General features: G+C 43.4%; 1 protein-coding gene across 1 annotated transcript; it reads right to left on the minus strand.

Moving 5' to 3' along the window:
* Positions 1-92: 92 nt before the first annotated feature.
* fbxl18 (F-box and leucine-rich repeat protein 18) lies at positions 93-17,711 on the minus strand. The gene is made up of 6 exons (XM_017717272.2): positions 17,554-17,711; positions 16,388-16,576; positions 13,781-15,127; positions 12,299-12,525; positions 7,773-7,991; positions 93-789 (listed from the first exon to the last, which is right to left on the minus strand). Exons 1-6 carry the CDS (start codon positions 17,572-17,574, stop codon positions 639-641), a joined length of 2,154 nt encoding a protein of 717 aa, XP_017572761.1. The 5' UTR covers positions 17,575-17,711; the 3' UTR covers positions 93-638.
* Positions 17,712-18,626: the final 915 nt, after the last annotated feature.

Raw genomic sequence — 18,626 nt, forward strand, 5'->3', positions numbered from 1 at the left:
ACCCCTCTGAACAGTGTCTGGGAGGCTGTGGTGGCTGCTGCAAAAAAAGTTGATCGTCAACAGATCAAGAAACTGTTCAGATCAAGAAATCATTGCTGTACATGAACAACATGTAAGTTGGTTTTTATTTCTGAACATTTAAATGCAGTCATTGTTCTTAACATTGTGTGTAAATTTTATGATGAGTGGACCGACAGAAATGCTCCAAAATCATTAAGAATAAAGCCTCTTTACATTAACTTCAATTGAAAATTAAGAATGTTTTCACCTTCTCTTGTAAAGTTACTATTTTGGACAGTGACAATATGAACAGTCAACCAAAATCCAGAACATATTTAATGTAATTTCAAAGCATGTCTGATTCTGGCACACTTCTGACTCAAAATTGTTCAAAGCTGGCATGTAGTTTGATCTAACTGGCTCTTACATATAATAAGATAGTCATTTCTTTTGATATGCATCTTTTTGCAAATGATTGTCCTTTTAGTTGAAGGCTGGGGGGCTGTGTCAAACAACACCCTTGACAATACACATGCCTGTATTTACTGAAGAAAACAAACTGTGTAAACAATACTTGGTAAAACATCAGAGGCATCAAAAGGCATCGACCGCTTTCAGTTCATGCATCGCTCTCTCTGCTACAGCATGGTAGGCTCTTCCGCCACACGGCTTTTGAAGAGTGTGATCTCATCCAGGTGGCAGAGCGGCATCTCCCTGATCACACGGCCCAGGTCCTCATGCAACAATGGGTATATGACCACACTGAGGGCTGGGCGGGATGGAGACAGACTATGCAGAGGCAAAGAGACACAGTAAGTAAATGGCATTACAAAAAAAAACAAAAAACACAGTATTGTGCTGTATTCAACTGAAAACAAAAGCACAATGTTTTTGTTTTTCCTTATGAACTTGGCAACTAGGCATTCATTCCAAATTTGATGCCTGCTACACATCTCAAAAAAGCTGGGACAGGAGAAAGTTTACCACTGTGTTACAGCACTTTTCCTTTTCACAGCACTTAATAAATGTTCAGGGGTTGAAGACACCAACTGATCCGGTTTTGAAAGCTTTCTTCTCTTCAGTGGCACAACCACATGTGGACCTTTGTTGATGTATTTTGCACTTTGTAAAACTCCATGTTGTCAATAAGAAACTGTTCTCTCTGCATTCTCTATTTATGCAGCCATGATATTGTAACAAGCAGAATGTGTTCTGCCACTGTCATACTGAAATAAGCATTAGCATCCCTGAAACAAATGGTGTCCAACAGTGTTTTCACATAGTTTGTTTTAAAAGAACCGAACAGAGGTCTGTTAAAGTGAACCAGGAAAAGAACCAACTGCAAATGACCTCAGTTCTTTTTGTGTTAACAATGTAAGTGAACTCTAAAGAGTACTGTTTTCTCTCTGGTCCTTTGGGATCTCGGACCATGTTTTGTCCAGCCCACAACTCCATTACATCTTGGACCCCTTTCACAGCACGCACGATGTGCACAGTGCTCGCCAAGTGTGCAATGTTCTCTGATAAATCCAACCTATCAGGTGTTTGAAAATTGGAAAAATGGCCCTGCGGGTCTTCCATGGTGGGCTCTGTTTTCGGCTGTGCTCCTCTGAGTCTATAGCACAGCAAAATCACGCAAGCTCTTGCATCTCATCGCTTTAATATGTCAGCACTGCTGTCTGTCACACATCATGGACAGATTTTATCCTGAGTAGAACCTTATAAATGATCCTTGGTCTGTTTTACTGGCTGACTGTGGCTGTATGTACGGTGAGCCTTGAGGTCTTCAACATAAAGCAAAGCTAAAACAGACTGGGGCCATTTTGTTTTCACAAATTAATCGAACCACAAAACTAACTACAAACGAACCGAACTGAGACCACCTCGAGAGATGGTCTCAGTTCGGTTCATTTTTGAGGCCGTTTAGAGGGGTCTGAGTTCGTTTAGAGGGGTCCAAGTTAACTTCAGAGGCTGAAATGGCCCAAGTGTGAAAACACCCTAAAAGGCAGGACATGGGCACTAGTACACCCTTTATCCTGCTGACAACCTGTATGGTGCATTTCTTTTTTGACTAGGTGAGCAATCTGCAAAGTTGCCTCTTCAGAGACATTTCCACTGTGCATCAGCCTGATGAGCTTAAACCAGCCATTAGGGGTGTACTTTGTGTACTTCTGGTGCCGGTCCCAAGCCCGGATAAATGGTGAGGGTTGCGTCAGGAAGGGCATCCGGCGTAAAACTTGTGCCAAAACTATCATGCGGATCACAAATATGATTGCCATACCGGATCGGTCGAGGCCCGGGTTAACAAGGACTGCCTCCGGTGCTGTTGACCAGCAGGGTGCCGGTGGAAATTGGACTACTGTAGGTCGAAGACCATCAAAGGGGAGAGGAGGAAGGCGGGTTAGAAGGCAGCGAGAGAGAAGGAAAGGCAGGAGTGTGGAGGTTAGAGTAGGGAGTCTGAACATAGGGACAATGACTGGTAAAGGCAGAGAGCTTGCACACATGATGGAGAGAAGGAAGGTAGATATTCTGTGTGTCTAGGAGACCAGATGGAAAGGAACCAAGGCCAGGAACATTGGAGGTGGATTCAAACTGTTCTATCATGGTGTAGAGAGGAAGAGGAATGGAGTAGGGATAAAGGAACAGCTTGTGAAAAGTGTTCTGGATGTAAAGAGAGTGTCAGACAGGATCATGAGTCTGAAGTTGGAGGTTGATGGTGTAATTTTGAATGTGGTCAGTTCATATGCTCCACAGGTTGGTTGTCAGTTAGAGGAGAAAGAAATTTTGGAGTAAGATGGATGAAGTGGTAGATGGTGTCCCTAGAGAGGAGAGATTAGTGATTGGTGCAGACTTCAACGGACATGTTGGTGAAGGGAACAGAGGGGATGAAGAGGTGCTGGGTATGTATGGTGTGAAAGACAGAAATGCGGAAGGTCAGATGGTTGTAGATTTTGCAAAGAGAATGGAAATGGCTGTGGTGAACACATATTTTCAGAAGAGGGAAGAACACAGGGTAACATACAAGAGTGGAGGGAGGTGCACACAGGTGGATTATATCCTTAGCAGGAGATGCCACCTAAAGGAGATGGGAGATTGTAAAGTGGTACCAGGGGAAAGTGTAGCAAGGCAGCATAGGGTGGTTGTCTGTAGAATGAGATTAGAAACAAAGAAGAGGAAGAGAGTGAAGACAGAGCCAAAGATTAGATGGTGAAAGCTGAAGGAGGAGGATGGTTGCAGGCAGTTCAGTGAAAAATTGCAACAGGCCCTTGGGGGCAGTGAGGAGCTACCTGAGGACTGGGAAACTACAGTTAAGGTGGTGAGAGAAACTTCCAAGAATGTGTTGGGTGTTTCGTCTGGTCAGAGGAAAGAAGACAAGGAAAGTTGGTGGTGGAATGAGGAGGTCCAGGAGAGTATTCAGAAGAAGAAGGCAGCTAAGAAAAAGTGGGATAACCAGAGAGATGAATGAAGTAGGCAGGAGTACTGTGAGGCTAGTCACATAGTGAAAAGAATGGTGGCAAAGGCAAAGGCTCAGGCCTATGATGAGCTGTATGAGAGGCTGGACAGTAAAGAAGGAGTAAAGGACTTGTATGGTTTGGCTAACCAGAGAGATAGAGCTGGAAAGGATGTACAGCAGGTTAGGCTGATAAAGGATAGAGAGGGAACAGAGAGGGAACAGCTACTATTGAGTGAACAGAGTGTTGAGTTGATGGAAGGAGTACTTTGAAGAACTAATGAATGAGGAAAACGAGAGAGAGAGGAGGACAACAGGGGGAGAGATAGTGGATCAGGAAGTGCAGAGAATTGGTAAGGTGGAAGTGAGGGCAGCTTTAAACAGGATGAAGAATCGAAAGGCAGTTGGTCCAGATGACATACCTGTGGAGGTATGGAGATGTTTAGGAGAGAAGGCAGTGGACTTTTTAACCAGGTTGTTTAACAAAATCCTGGAGAGTGAGAGGATGCCTGATGAGTGGAGAAGCAGTGTCCCCATTTTTAAGAACAAGGGTGATGTGCAGAGCTCATGTCCACAACAGAGGTATAAAGTTGATAAGCCACACCATGAAGGTATGGGAAAGAGTTGTTGAAGCAAGGCTAAGGCGAGAGGTTCAGATCAGTGAGCAGCAGTTTGGTTTCATGCCCAGAAAGAGTACCACAGATGCAATTTTTGCGTTGAGAGTGTTGGTAGAGAAGTACAGAGAAGGTCAGAAGGAGCTACATTGTGTCTTTGTGGATCTAGAGAAGGCATATGATAGGGTGCCAAGAGAGGAACTGTGGTACTGTATGAGGAAGTCAGGTGTAGCTGAAAAGTATGTTAGGGTGGTGCAGGACATGTATGAGGACAGTGAGACAGTGGTGAGGTGTGCAGTTGGAGTGACAAGTGGTTTCAATGTGAAGGTAGGGTTACATCAGGGATCAGCTTTGAGCCCCTTCTTGTTTGCAATGGTGATGGAAAGGTTGACAGATGAGGTCAGGCAGGAGGCTCCATGGACCATGATGTTTGCAGATGACATTGTAATCTGTGGTGAGAGTAGAGAGCAGGTGGAAGAGAATCTGGAGAGGTGGAGGTTTGCACTGGAGAAGAGAGGAATGAAGGTCAGTAGAGACAAGATAGAATACATGTGTGTGAATGAGAGGGAGGCAGGTGGAAAGGTGAAGATGCAAGGAGTAGAGGTCGTAAAGGTGGATGACTTCAAATATCTTGGGTCAACCATCCAGAGCAATGGACAGTGTAGAAAATAGGTGAAGAAGAGGGTGCAGGCAGGATGGAGTGGGTGGAGACGGGTGTCAGGGCTGATGTGTGAAAGAAGGATTGCAGCAAGAGTGAAAGGGAAGGTTTACAAGACAGTAGTGTGTCCTGCTATGATGTATGGTTTGGAGACTGTGGCTCTGTCTAAAAGACAGGAGGCTGAGCTGGAGGTGGTGGAGATGAAGATGCTGACATTTTCATTGGGAGTGACAAGGATGGACAAGATTAGAAATGAGCAGATCAGAGGGACAGTGAAGGTGGAGCAGTTTGGAGATAAAGCCAGAGAGGCCAGGCTGAGATGGTTTGGACATGTGTTGAGGAGGAATAGTGGATATATTGGTCAAAGAATGTTGGAGATGGAGCTGCCGGGTAGAAGGAGTAGAGGTAGACCTCAGAGAAGGTTTATGGATGTAGTGAAGGTGGACATGGAGATGGTTGGTGTAAAAGTAGAGGAGGCAGTGGATAGGGCAAGATGGAGGCAGATGATCCGCTGTGGCGACCCCTAAAGGGAGCAGCCGAAAGAAGAAGAAGATTAGTCTGATGAGCTTGAGCCCAGAGAAGTTGGCAGTGTATCTGGAAGTTGTGGATATATGATTTCCGCTGTGCCTATGGTACAGTCTCAATTCATTTGAGGATGCAGCAACATCCTGTTACTGACAACGACTTATCAAAGTATTCCTGATATTCATCCCGGGAGCATCCCAGTTTTCAATTCAGTGCCATCTCAGTGGAATTTTTCAGTTTTGGCCTTGTCCTTCGATGCACACTTGGAATCCCTAAATCTTTTGATGATATTTTGTACCGTAGAGGGTGAAATACCCAAAATCCTTGCAATCACCCATTGACGAATGTTGTTCTTAAACTGGGTATACCTGCTTGTTACTGATAATAGCCATGGTTTAGTTGTTCATGTTGTAGTAAACTTTAGAATTGGCAAGACACACAATCCATGCTATTTTGCAGTCTTGTTATTTTCATGCACTACCAACTGGGTTTAGAGAGAAAAGGCGTCCAGTGAGTGTCAGAAATACTAATATTAGCCATTTACAGTAATACTATGCAAGAGGACATTGAGTTCAAACCTTTAATGTGATGTGATACTCGGTAGGTTTTATTGTATCAGCTGGGAACGAGATGAGGGGATAATGTCCAACTAAGGATTGGAGAAACAGATGTTTTGATTAATCTTGATTTCTAGTATGATGTGTGTTTTCTAGCTAATGTGTGAATCAAGCTAATTGTGTAAAAACTATTCTGGCTTGCACGTGTCAACAGGCTGGCGGCAGTGGTTTTATTTTCGCATATCTTAGGCCCCTTCAAGACGGTCAGGCTAGTGGAAACCTGTTGCAGCAGCTCCACTCTGGAGTGGCACCAGGAGATTTGCTTCAACTCTATCCTGGCTCCAGGTCCTTGAGGCCATCAAATACGCTGCTATTGAATGTGCCACAGTCTTGGCTGAACGTCAAGGCTGACCGGGCCTTTGTTGTTGCTGCACCCTGGACATTAAGTCTTCACCCTCTACCGGTGATTTTATCTCACTTAAAAACATATTTTTTATCAAATTATCTTTTGTCTCTGTAAAGTGATCACTGCTGTGTTTTTTTGTTATACATTAGATGTTGCTCTATACAGTCCTTTTAAAAGCGTTTACCTGTGTACAGCACTTTGGGTTAAAATGTGCTTTATAAATTTTATTTTGGCATCTTAGCATGTTACTACAAGTTCAGATGGCAGCCAATCTGCGTCACCCCACCAGGACTGGTTTGCTCCTTGTACTACAAAAGGTAACAGTATTCACAAGTGAGCAATGGGTAATCAGAAGACCTCACAGGGGATGGAGAGCTAGACTGAAGCCAAAAAGTATAAGGTATGAAGGTATAAGCCTGCTCTACGCTATAATGTTATAAGGGACAAAGAAAAATCCCTGAGCAACAAGATGGAGGTACTAGCAATGTGGACCAGGAGCAAGTAGGAATGCTGTAAGTTTAGCGTTATGAGTTTTTCCAATTCCTAAATATCCCTAATGCTAGCACCACCAATAAATGTTTCCAGATGGGCCATGCAACTCCAAAAGCTCCAAAAGCATAGAAGAGGGCCTGGCAATGTTTGTCCTCAGCAGACAGGGAAATATAAACATTTCAAGCTAATACCAAACTCATCTACCACCTCCTTGCAAGGCGGGTCAGTGATTCTTGGCATTCCTGTGAATGGAGCTGTAAACAGAATTAAAGTAACTTTTAAAGTACAGTTCTAGAACTCTGCTTTAATCTGAAAAAACTCAAATTAGCATAAAGGTACACTTCGTAGTTCTACAGGTACAGACTGTAGTCCATCGGTTTCTCTGCATAGTTTGTTTCACCCTGTTCTTCGATGGTCAGAACTGCCACAGGACCCTCACAGAGCAAGTACTATTTGGGTGGTGGGTCATTCTCAGCACTGCAGTAACACTGACATGGTGCTAGTGTGTTGTGCTGGTCTGAATGGATCAGACACAGCAGTGCTGCTGGAGTTTTTAAACACCTCAGTGTCACTGCTGGACTAAGAATAGTCCACCAACCAAAAATATCCAGCCAACAGGACCCTAAGTGACCACTGATGAAGGACTAAAGGACAACCAACACACCAACTGTGCAGCAGCAGATGAGCTGTCATTTGACTTTTCATCTACAAGGTGGACTGACAAAGTAGGAGTGTCTAATAGAGTGGACAGTGATTAAAATCTCCAGTGGCACAGCTGTGTCTGATCCACTCAGACCAGCACAACACACACTAACACCTATTACTGCAGTGCTGAGAATGATCCACCACCCAAAGAATACCTGCTCTGTGGTGTTGCTGTGGGGGTCCTGACCACTGAAGAACAGGGTAACAAAGTATGCACAGAAACAGATGGACTACAGTCTGTAATTGCAGAACTACAAAGTGCACCTATATAGTAAGTAGAGCTGATAAAAACAAGGAGTGTAGAAACAAGGATGTGTACTTAATGAAGTTGCTGAAGGGACAGATTAGGAGGGAGACTACTAACCTGTCCAGCAGGGTCTTCTGCAGTGTTTTGCAAGCTACCAAAGTCCCACCCATGAACATATGACACATGATGACCTCTGCGCAGCTCTGCATGAAGTTCACTACCGCGGTTGGCAGGAACGTTCCATGGCGCGACACCAGACACAGGCGGTGAAGGCAGCGACAGCTGCTGAGCGCCTCAAAAAATGCAGCGTTGCCATTGAAGTACGGCTGCTCCAGCCTGTTATATTACACAAAAGAGCAGAGGGGGTTAGGAAGCATCATTCTAACATTCACTATTTCAAAGGTCACTTCTTTTTAACTTATACGCACAGTAGCAACTTTCACAACTCCCGTTCAGGGTACATTTGCATACCAGCATATTTGTCTGTTTATTCTATTTATTTATTTATGTATTGCTTACTTAAGCAATAAAACATTCAAGGTTCTGCGTTTTCACAAAATCACATCAAATCAAATCAGGCTGAGCCATAAAACTGACGCAATATCAAGTTTAGCTCAGTTTTGTCCGTTTTTGCAGATCAGTATTAATGTTGTTTTGTTCCAGCCAGTCTGTAAAGCGTCTTACAGTTCATAGTGAGGTGAATGGTATTGGGTTCATTTCTAATTCCAGGTTGTTTAGCTGTTCTTCTGTCACAGCTGCCGACTGAAAAGCTGCTCAGTGGTGATGACAGTTTGGGAATTTAGCGTAGTCTCATCTTCAGAGTCTGACCAAATCAGCTGCCGGTCAAATGTGATCTTAAAAGTATCCGTGTTCTGTTTGTGGCAAAGTAAGAAGGAAAAACGTTCAGATGGCTTGAGCGTCTCCTACAGCTGCTTAGCAATGGCGTCTCAGCGGAGTGATACAGTGTTTGTCAAAAAAAACATGATGTTATGACGAAATAACAGCACAATTAGAATTCTTCACAACCAATCAGCGTGCTTGGCTGGAACGAACTGTTGTATAAATTGGTGTGTATAATTCACCTCAGTATACAAAGTGTCCAAGGATGTAGGAATGCATGGTCGGAACTGGCCAAGATAGGAATCAGCACATTTTTGTTTCTCGAAACTTGATCAACAGTTGCCCAATCTGTGTTGCGTTGGCATAAATCATGTGAGTCTAAGTAACTGCACTAATACTCATATTACAACACTGACGCTACAGCTATACCAAAATGTCTTAATGCAATTATGCAGGACTCATTCAGGTAAAAAGCCAACCTCTTACTTTCACTCGTGTGCTTAAATGATTTTTCATTTTAAAATGCCAGTTCGGCCCAAATAAGAATTCTTATGTTGTGACTAATAGATGTTGTGATGTATGTTGTGGCTAACAGAAAGTACTGAAAATGTGCTAATGTGCTCATTTAGACCACACGGTGGCTGTGTTTACATGCAAAGATTTTCGCGAATGAATATATTCCGATTACAGATTAAGATGGAGGTGTTTAGTTGATCCAAATCCAACCCAAAATGACACGTGGAGCACCACTTAAAGGAAACGTTACTATGACAGCAAACCTCATGAGTCCAGTCCGAGTAAGATGAGCAGCAGTGAGCAGTGCTTGTGTTTTTACTTGTTTTAAAATGTCAGACTCAGGAAAACGTCCTTCACATGTCCTTATTAAAGAAGGCCGAGAGGAAGACATCGAGGTCTGAGACACATAAGCTGGACGTCCGTCCCACCGCAGTCTTTGAAACATCAGAGCATAAACTTCCTCTGTTTCAGCTCCACCATGTTGAGCATTATAAACTTTCACTATGGACTTAAACGTTCAGACTGAAAACGTAATTGGATACAGATGTTTACACACATATTATTCTTCTATTTAACAGGTTATTTTCAGGATCACCCACCTCGTTCAAACAGATATAAACTGTATTCTGAATGGCCTTAATTGGACTAGACGATTCCGACTGAGGTGTTTACATGAACGTATTCTGTTCTGACTGAGCAATTAGTCAGATTATTAATGGCTTATTTGGCTGCATGTAAACATGGCTTCTGTGAGCTTCAGGTTTACAACAGATCACAAAAAAATCATTGAAAAAAATAAGCCGCAAAGAATTTTGGCCGTATGAATGACATCTGTGCTAGCATCACCAAGATTGGCGTGCTTTCCACTAAAGATCTTGAAGGTTCACAGAAAATGGTGAATTATACAAGTTATTCTAAGCAATTGTTGCTGAATTAGTTTATCAAACATGGTTTAGAAAACTGAATTTCAAAAGGCTTAGGATACAATTTCTTACAAAGAACAGAACCTTCTCAGAATATCTGACCACAATGTTTTTAAACGATAATATGAGCAAAGTGAAGCATTAAAACAGTGCCTACAATAAGCATCCATAGCGACTAAGCAAACATCAATAATTTCATTAGCCTTCATGTCTCTAAACAGGGGTCACCAAACTTATCCTGAAAGTGCCAGTGTGGCTGCAGGTTTTCATACCAATCAAGCAGAAGGACACGTGATCCCACATCTTAGAATGAAAACCTGGAGCCACACTGGCCTTTTACGGATAAGACTAATATTCCCTGCCATGTATAATCACAAATTTGGTCATATCTACCAAAAGGGAACAGGCCAAAGATTGTCCAGCACAGACTATGGACAACATTCAATGTCAATTTGGTGCTTAATATGAATGTATGGCTAATGATATAAAAGAAAAGCAAAACATGAAACCACTGCTGCCCTCTACTGGAGATTTGAAGAACTGCCTTTACTTATACTGAGTACAGTAAGAATTCAGGAGCAAAGTGTTACAGTGGTCAGATCCTTAAAGTGTCTTTCATACCAAACTGACTACCCACAACTGGCTAAAGGCAAAAGTATTTTTAAATTGTTCCTGCTCAGTCTCGGTCCTGAAGTGTCTTATGAAGTTCAGCGTCTTTCCTACAGTAACTTTATGATTAATTTGATAATTAGTTTATGAACCGTTGTGTTCTGGGGTGGAAAATTCTTGAGTTGTACTTTATTTTATTTTGGAAATTTTATATTATATTTGAAATTGCTTTTACTCCATTACATTTTCACATAAATTTTCATTCTGAAACTTTTCTTGTTATATCTTTAATGTACATGTTCTCAAATTCCAAGATTTTTTTTTTCAAAATTTTCTTTTGCTAGTCAATCTGTATTTACTGTTTTTGTATTTATTAAAACATCAAAATTACCCACAACTGGTGGTAGGCCAAAACAATGTAATACTGAAATACACATCACAATATTTCATTTTTTACATTTTTTTTTCAGATTTTTTTTGTGTATTCATTGAAAAATGTATGATTTTCTGCTTGGGTACCTGTTCAAAGATGTGTTTGCTAGATATGTTTCAGAGTTCTGCTCAAAATTAGCCAGCACCGTCACTTCTGAACAATTGTGGACAAAGCAGACAAATCATGTACTTGAGTTAAAGTAGAGATACCCAAGGTAAATATTACTCCAGTAAAAGTAGAAGTTCCTCCCTTTAGATCTGAAGTATTTGCCTTCAAATGTACTCAAGTATAAAGTAAAAGTACTAAAAGAGTAATTCTGGCTCTGATGTCCTGTTATCATTTTTATAACAAGACTGGCTTCATGAACTCATTTCAGGTGAAAGTCCTCCAGCGTCTCTCTTGGTAAACCAGTCTTTTAATAGAACGTCATTAATTAGTGACGCTGACGTCTATTAAAATGATCATAAGCACAAAACACTGAAGGTAAACAGTTTCCATCAGGGAGAACCGAGTGGCTCTGAAATCACTTTTTACACACAAGCAAAGTTTCAGTTTCAGATTTATTTACAACTTAGTTCCAAGTTTAAGTTGAATAAAAACTGGCTTTAAACTCAGGATCACAAATCTGACGTTGAACCGTGTGCTGCACTGGGTCGGTATGACCAACAGGTCAAAACCAGCTCTAAACAAAGTGACCGCTGGGCCCTGATTGGTGCTCTGGCTTTGCACTTCTTTTGTTTTGATATGTTACGTTTTTATACACACAGAAACCAAAAGGAACGACAGATTTCTCAAAATGTAGCGGAGTAAAAAGTCAGATATTAGACTCTGAAATTTAGTGGAGTGAAAGTAAAAAGTTGCCCAAAGTGGAAAAAACTTCAGTTCAAATACACAAAAAAACAAACAAACACTTAAATACAGTAACCAATTACATTTGCTTAGTTACTGTCCACCACTGCTACTGAAACATTTGGTAGTGTTATGATTGTTTTGGAGGTGAAATAATGGAATGTTCAATCTTTTGTTTCAGTGTAATAAACATAATTAAGGTACAGAGTCGCTCAAAGCAAAAAGATTTTAGTCTAAGGTCCAGGTTAGTTAAAAGCAAAAGTTCTACACAGAACATACTGTATTGTACACATGTTTAAATGACAATACATTCGCTTAAGCATATCTTTGGCTTCACTTACCTTCACTTGAGCTAGATTTTGACAAAATACTTTTATCTGAATATTTCCATGACATCAAAGTCATCACAGTGACTTTGTACTCCTTCCTCCTCCAGTTGTGTCACAGCTACTGCAGTGTGCATGACTACTCACCTCAACTCCCTGAGCTGTGTGCAGTGCTTGAGCGCCTCCATCAGGGCCTGTGTGTAGTTCACAGTCTTTAAGGACCCCAGGTTGGCAAGTGATAACACCTGAAGGTCTTTACATCCCTGAACGAGCTGCAGAAGTCCAGTGCCCTTCAGGACCCCGGGCAGGTGGGCCAAGGTGAGCTTGCGTAAAAACCTCAGGTTCCCCAGTGCGGCCAGCTGGCTGTCCCCAACCTTGCAGTGTGGGTGGACGTAATGGGGAAAAAAAAAGTAACATCTGAAAACATCTTCACGATTCACAACAAACCAGCACAACATTTGTGAACAGTTAAGAAAAAAGGGACATGAATTCAGTGAAAAAATATTACATAAATAAATAAATTCATGATTTTATATCTATTTACTTAATGTGATGAGGAAAAATCAAACAACTGGTGAAAAAAGAACAACAACACAACAACAATAATAATAATAATAATAATAATTCATAATGAGCTTATTTCCAATCATCTCCTTGTTACTCGACAGCTTAAATCTGATAGTTTTGGTACCAGTGATTGTTGTTTATGGGACTTCTAGAACTGGTCTAAACCTCTATTTCTTTTTCATGAAGGATGCAACAGACAGATGTTTATATCTGGTCGATGTTTCAAACGGATATCTGATGAAATGTTTACTACACTCTAGAAAAGCAGGATATTTTAGTAATGCTGGGTTGCTGCGCTATCATGTCTGACTTTTATTAATTTTACTGCACTTGTAATACTATACAAATAAATGTAATACTTCCCTGTAATACTAATCTATCCAGGTAATTGCAGTCCCTACTTCTACCTTATATCAATGTTTATGTATCAGCATCAGCAGATACACACATGAAAAATATCTGACTCCTATATCGGTCCATTCCTAATACGCATTTTAGGATGCAAGGTTTTCAAATAAAGATAACATAGCAAAATGTTGGCTAGTTGGATAGCTAAACTGTTTACATGCATGCATCACATTAATGATAATATACATCAGACATAACATTATGACCACCTCCTTGTTTCTATGCTCACTGTCCATCATTCTCAGCACTGCAGTAACACTGATGTGGTGCAAGTGCGTTAGTGTGTGTTGCACTGGTCTGTGTGACAGTGAGTGGACAGAGTGTTTAAAACCTCCAGCAGCACTGCTGTGTCTGATCCACTGAAACCAGCACAACACACACTAACACACCACCTCCACCACCATGTCAGCGTTAATGCAGTGCTGAGAATGATCCACTACCCAAATAGTACCTGCTCTGTGAGAGTCCATGGGGGTCCTGACCACTGAAGAACAGGGTAAAAGGGGGTTAACAGAGTATCAGAGAAACAGATGGACTACAGTCTGTAACTGTAGAACTACAAAGTGGAGCTGATAGTGAACTGGACAATAAGCGTAAAAACAAGGAGGTGGTCAGAATGTGATCAGTGTATACGGTCTCATCAGCCAACCCTACCTGGCAGGCCCAGGGGCAGGCGGCGGGGTCTTTGCGGATGGCTGGCTCATTCCGTGGCATGGCTGACAGGAAGCTGGCACCGATGAGCTCCAACTCCACCAGATGAAGGCAGCCCTTCAGCATTGACCGGACACAGGAGGTAGCTGCTTCCTCCCGTTCTCCACCCTGCCCCCCCACAACCTCTGGCTGATAGGTGGGCACACCAATCCGGCGGTTCTTCTTTAGCCCGAGGAGCAGCGACTCTGAGGAAAGATGCGTACTCGAGTCTGTGACGTGAGCTGCTGCTGGCGGCCGTTGCGCTAATGCGCACACAGGGAGTGCCAGTGACCGCAGGTGAGCAAGACGACCCAAAGCGCCGCACAGATGCCCGTCCTGTCCGGCTGGAGAATTGTGATGGTAGTGAGTGGCGGACAGGTTGAGGTGTGTGAGATGGGGGCAAGAGTCAGTCAGTGCTTTGACGCTCTCTGCATCCATTTCCTCCTCCCCTTTGCTGCAGCTTTCTGGTAATGAGCCTCGGCCACAGCCACGCAGGTTAAGACCACGAAGCGGCGAGAGGTCCCGGCCTGCAGCCAGCAGCACATGCAGAGGATTAAATCCTGGAGCTGAACAACGGGACAAGTTCAGGTAGGCTGGGCATCCGTGTGCCAAGACCCGCCCCAACACAGTGCCATCCAGCCAAGTCCGTGGAAGCTGCAGGGCACGGACCTTGCTTCCTGAGGATGATGCCATGCTCTCCGTTAGTGCCGTCACTGCGACAGGCCTAGGAGGGGCGAGGCCAGGCACAAAAAGGACCAACCCTGTAAGGCCCTCCGGGACACGCATACTGAAGACGGCCAGGTAGAGAGCCAGCAAGGTGCGATTGACCTCGCCTGGTGCCAGACGGGCGGAAAACCAACGCAGGTTCTGATAATGTGGCACGCTGCTCTGGCCCACCATCAGCTGAGCGCAGCCTCCGGCCTCTTGCCAGCCCTCACTTGCCTCAAGGTAGAGGCGCAGGCTCCGCAATGCACTGCAGCACGGCACCACGCCATACGAGGGTGTCAAGAGCGTTTGCTTCAGTTCGTGTAGCCGGGCAAGAGCCGCCTTGCCCTCTGCACTTAGTTGCTGAAGGTCGAACCCAGGGCCCACATCCAGGGCCAGTGAGCGCAGGCACTGTAGTGAGCTCAACAAGCGAGACAGGCGCGCCGGAGTTACACGGCAGCCAGACAGGTCCAGCTGGACCATGCTCTTGCAGCGAGTTACCTGGTCCAACGTGGAGCCAGCCAGCCAATAGCAGCCACTTACATTCAGAGTCTGGATATTGCTGGACAGCTCCCTCAGAAGGTGTTTGACAGCTTCGTCGGTTGCCTAATAGGAAAAAAGAAATTCAAATAAACAGTGATAATCCTCGTTTCATTTCACACATTAATGAGAAGCAGTTTGGCAATGTTTGATCACCATTGCACTCTTTCTGAAGACCAAAAACACAAGGCTTTTTCTAGACTGCTGTATCTGGCTGCACGTCTCCCTGTTGCTAAGCAATCAGCTCTGCTAGCTAGTTACTGTTTTAATATATATCAGCTCCGGCACATGCTATTTGAAATGATATTACTTCATAACAGGGCAAGTGTTGTGCTGCTGGGATATCAAGCTAAACTTAGGCATGTTGTGTTCATTTTGATCTGTGAAATACAGCTCAGAGTACTCAGTGACCACAACTGTCACAAATGGCCTGCTTTCCTTTTGATTCAACCGGTCAGCACAGACAAAAATCACTCATTACGTAGGCTACTGCTTTGCTCAGGAAACCAGGAGCATCACACACAAAGAAATTCCGCACAGGAAGTGCCCAGTGTGCAAAAGCTACTCTGCACCGTGTAGTGCTCTCAGTTTTAGGATATCATTTTTCAGGACTTTCCAGGAGAACTTCAATGACTTCCATATACAACAGTTTCTCACAATCGTATCATATTGCATCTACCGTTATTATCCTTAATATTAAAGAATACAACCCTGAATGACCCCTTACTTACTGACGGATTGAAAAACACAGGCACATACGTTCTACAAACCATCGCCCAATAAGTTATCAATTAAATTTTACTGAAATATTAAAAATGACATACATAGATTTTAAATGGTGTTTGGGAACCATGACAACTTGAAACCCCCTAACTGCTGATTTGAAACTGGTCCATTTGAGCAGGTAAACGGCCAAACCATGCTGGACTATGGAACCCAGGACTGTCCTGGACATACCTGCTCTAATAGTTTCTAAGTTAAAATCACTTTCAAACCGAATTGTCTTGTCTTGACAACTGCAAGTAATGCTTTGGCCCACTCATCGTCTACAAGCAAAATTTCTGAAAATGACAAACATCAGTGAATCAAAACAGATTTGTGTTGCCCCAATATTGCTTTCTTGTACAAACTGCTCCCGCACAGGGACTGGCCGTAGTATGCGAGCTTCAAAGAGAGTATAATAGAAGTGCCTATGCGCCACACACTGCTGGAACACTCCTCCTAATAGCAAGGTTATGTTTTACTGCACGTCCCATAGGCTTCACTCATGGACAGACCCGAGGAGACCTGTTCACAGCTCAGCAGTCTCACTCCGGGGATCCTCACCGTGTACTCTTTGTGCAGGTGTATGTGGGCAGTCAGGCTCTTATCCAGACACAGCGTCCGGAGCTTCCTGCACACTCGGCTCACGTTGGTGACCAGGTCATGGCTTGGGACGTACGTCAGGACGTTGAGCAAAATCTCGTCCGAGAAGTCGGAGATGGTTACAGAAGCCGTGTCTGAGCAGCACTGGTCCTGGAGGGATGAGCAAGGGAAGCACAAACTTGAGAACGCAAAGGGGTGAGGAACGCCGGATGTGGAGAACCCTGCATAGGCTGTGATTTCCCTGCTGTTACACACCTGCTGTGCAAATGACAAATAAACTTGAAAATGGAAACTGAAACTGAAACCTGATTCCACTCAGCTGTTAGTTAAGCTGTTTGGCTGGTGTGTTATAGCAGGGAAATCACTGAACAGTGATGGACTCGGTCTCTCAGCTCCCCACCTCTGGCTTAAAGGAATGGTTTACTGGGCGACCAAAGTCTCCACTTAGCCAAAGTTTGATCATTCAGTTTTGCGGTGGATCTACGAGGATAAAACTTGTAGCTACATCACTGTTTCTCAGCCCTGGTCATGGAGGCCCACTGCCCTGCACTTTGTAAGTGTTTTCCCTGCTTCCAACAGGCCTGATCCAACAACAACAAATCAGCTCATTAACAGCCCATTACGGAGGTAAAGTGGTTGGAAAAGCATTCAAATGTGCAGGACAGTGTTGAGAAGCACTGATCATATCTACACTGGCCTCATAGCTCCAGGGCCAAAATAACACAGGAAGACAGTCTTAGGGTAAATATGTTTTGTAGGTGGTCGATTCCTCCAAAACTGAAGCTTAAATAGGGATATACAGCATCTCAATATACATCATGGGGTCCACCTGGCTAACCTACTTCAAGCCCAGCCCATCCCCATGTAGGTTAAGCTACGTAAACACACACAGCTACGTCGCTGTCCGCGCTAACGTTTCATAACAGTAACGTATAAATATAAAACATAACTAGACCACGTCCATTATCAGCTCTGCTGCTGGAAACACTTCTCAATAAACGCTTAAAACACTCAAATCTGAGAGGCGCTGAACTGTGAGGAGACCCGCTAGTCGGCTAACCCTTAGCGCGCTAGTTGGCTAACAGGGATAAGAGGCGCCGCCGGTGACCCGGATCACCGACACCCACCGCTTCGATCTGACCGTCCATGCCGTCTTTCACACGCGGGCTGACGGTAAACACGACTCCATATCAGACTGTCGGATATTATTCAGCCATGGCTCATAAACCCGAGCACAGCCTCATCTCTGCAGCTCCGTGCGCTGTAGGAAGGTTATTGCAGACGCACCGGCTTCCGGGAGGCGCCGGGCTCTGTCTCATTCATTCTCAGCCCGAGTCACCGAGTCACTGAGTCACCGAGTCACTGAGCGCGGTTCAGTGAGTTTAATCACAAAAGGGAATGAGAGTAAACCCACTGAGCTCCTAAGGTGACATGGTGATCATTATTAATAAGGCGTGGCCACGAGTTACTATATTGAAGCCACAAATGAACACATTGAGGCCATAAATTACTATTTTGAGGGCACAAATAACTATAATAACTATATTGGGGCAACAAGTTACTACCCTGAGGGCCCAAATTAACACACGGAGGCCATAAATTACTATTTTGAGTCCGCACATAACTATACAGGGGCCACACTTTGCCAAATGAGGCCACATGTGACTATATTGAGGCCACAAATAACTATATTGAGGCAACAAGTTACTACATTGAGGCCACAAATTAGCATATTGAGGTGACAGTTTATTATATTCTATAAATATTATATGCTATAAATTACTATATTGAGGCAACAGTTTGCTATAACGATGCCACAAATGACTATATTATGGCCACAAATTACCAAATTGAGACACCAATTTATTATATTAAAGCCACATATTAACATATCGAGGCCACAAACTAACATATTCAGGCAACGATTTACCATATTGCGGCCACACATTACCATATTGAGGCCACAAATTAACGTAATGAGGCCACAAATGACTATAATGAGATCATTGTTTACTATATAGAGTCCACAAATTAACATACTAAGGTCACAAATTACTATATCGAGGTCATAAATGATCATATTGAGAAACCAATTTACTACAATTTACACAATTTACTGTATGACGGCCACAAATTAATATTCTGAGGCCACGAGTTATGAGAAAATTAACTAGTGGCTACAATATTAAGGCCACTAGCC

This window comes from Pygocentrus nattereri, chromosome 12 (genome assembly GCF_015220715.1).
Source record: "Pygocentrus nattereri isolate fPygNat1 chromosome 12, fPygNat1.pri, whole genome shotgun sequence".
Classification (NCBI taxonomy): Eukaryota; Metazoa; Chordata; class Actinopteri; order Characiformes; family Serrasalmidae; genus Pygocentrus; species Pygocentrus nattereri.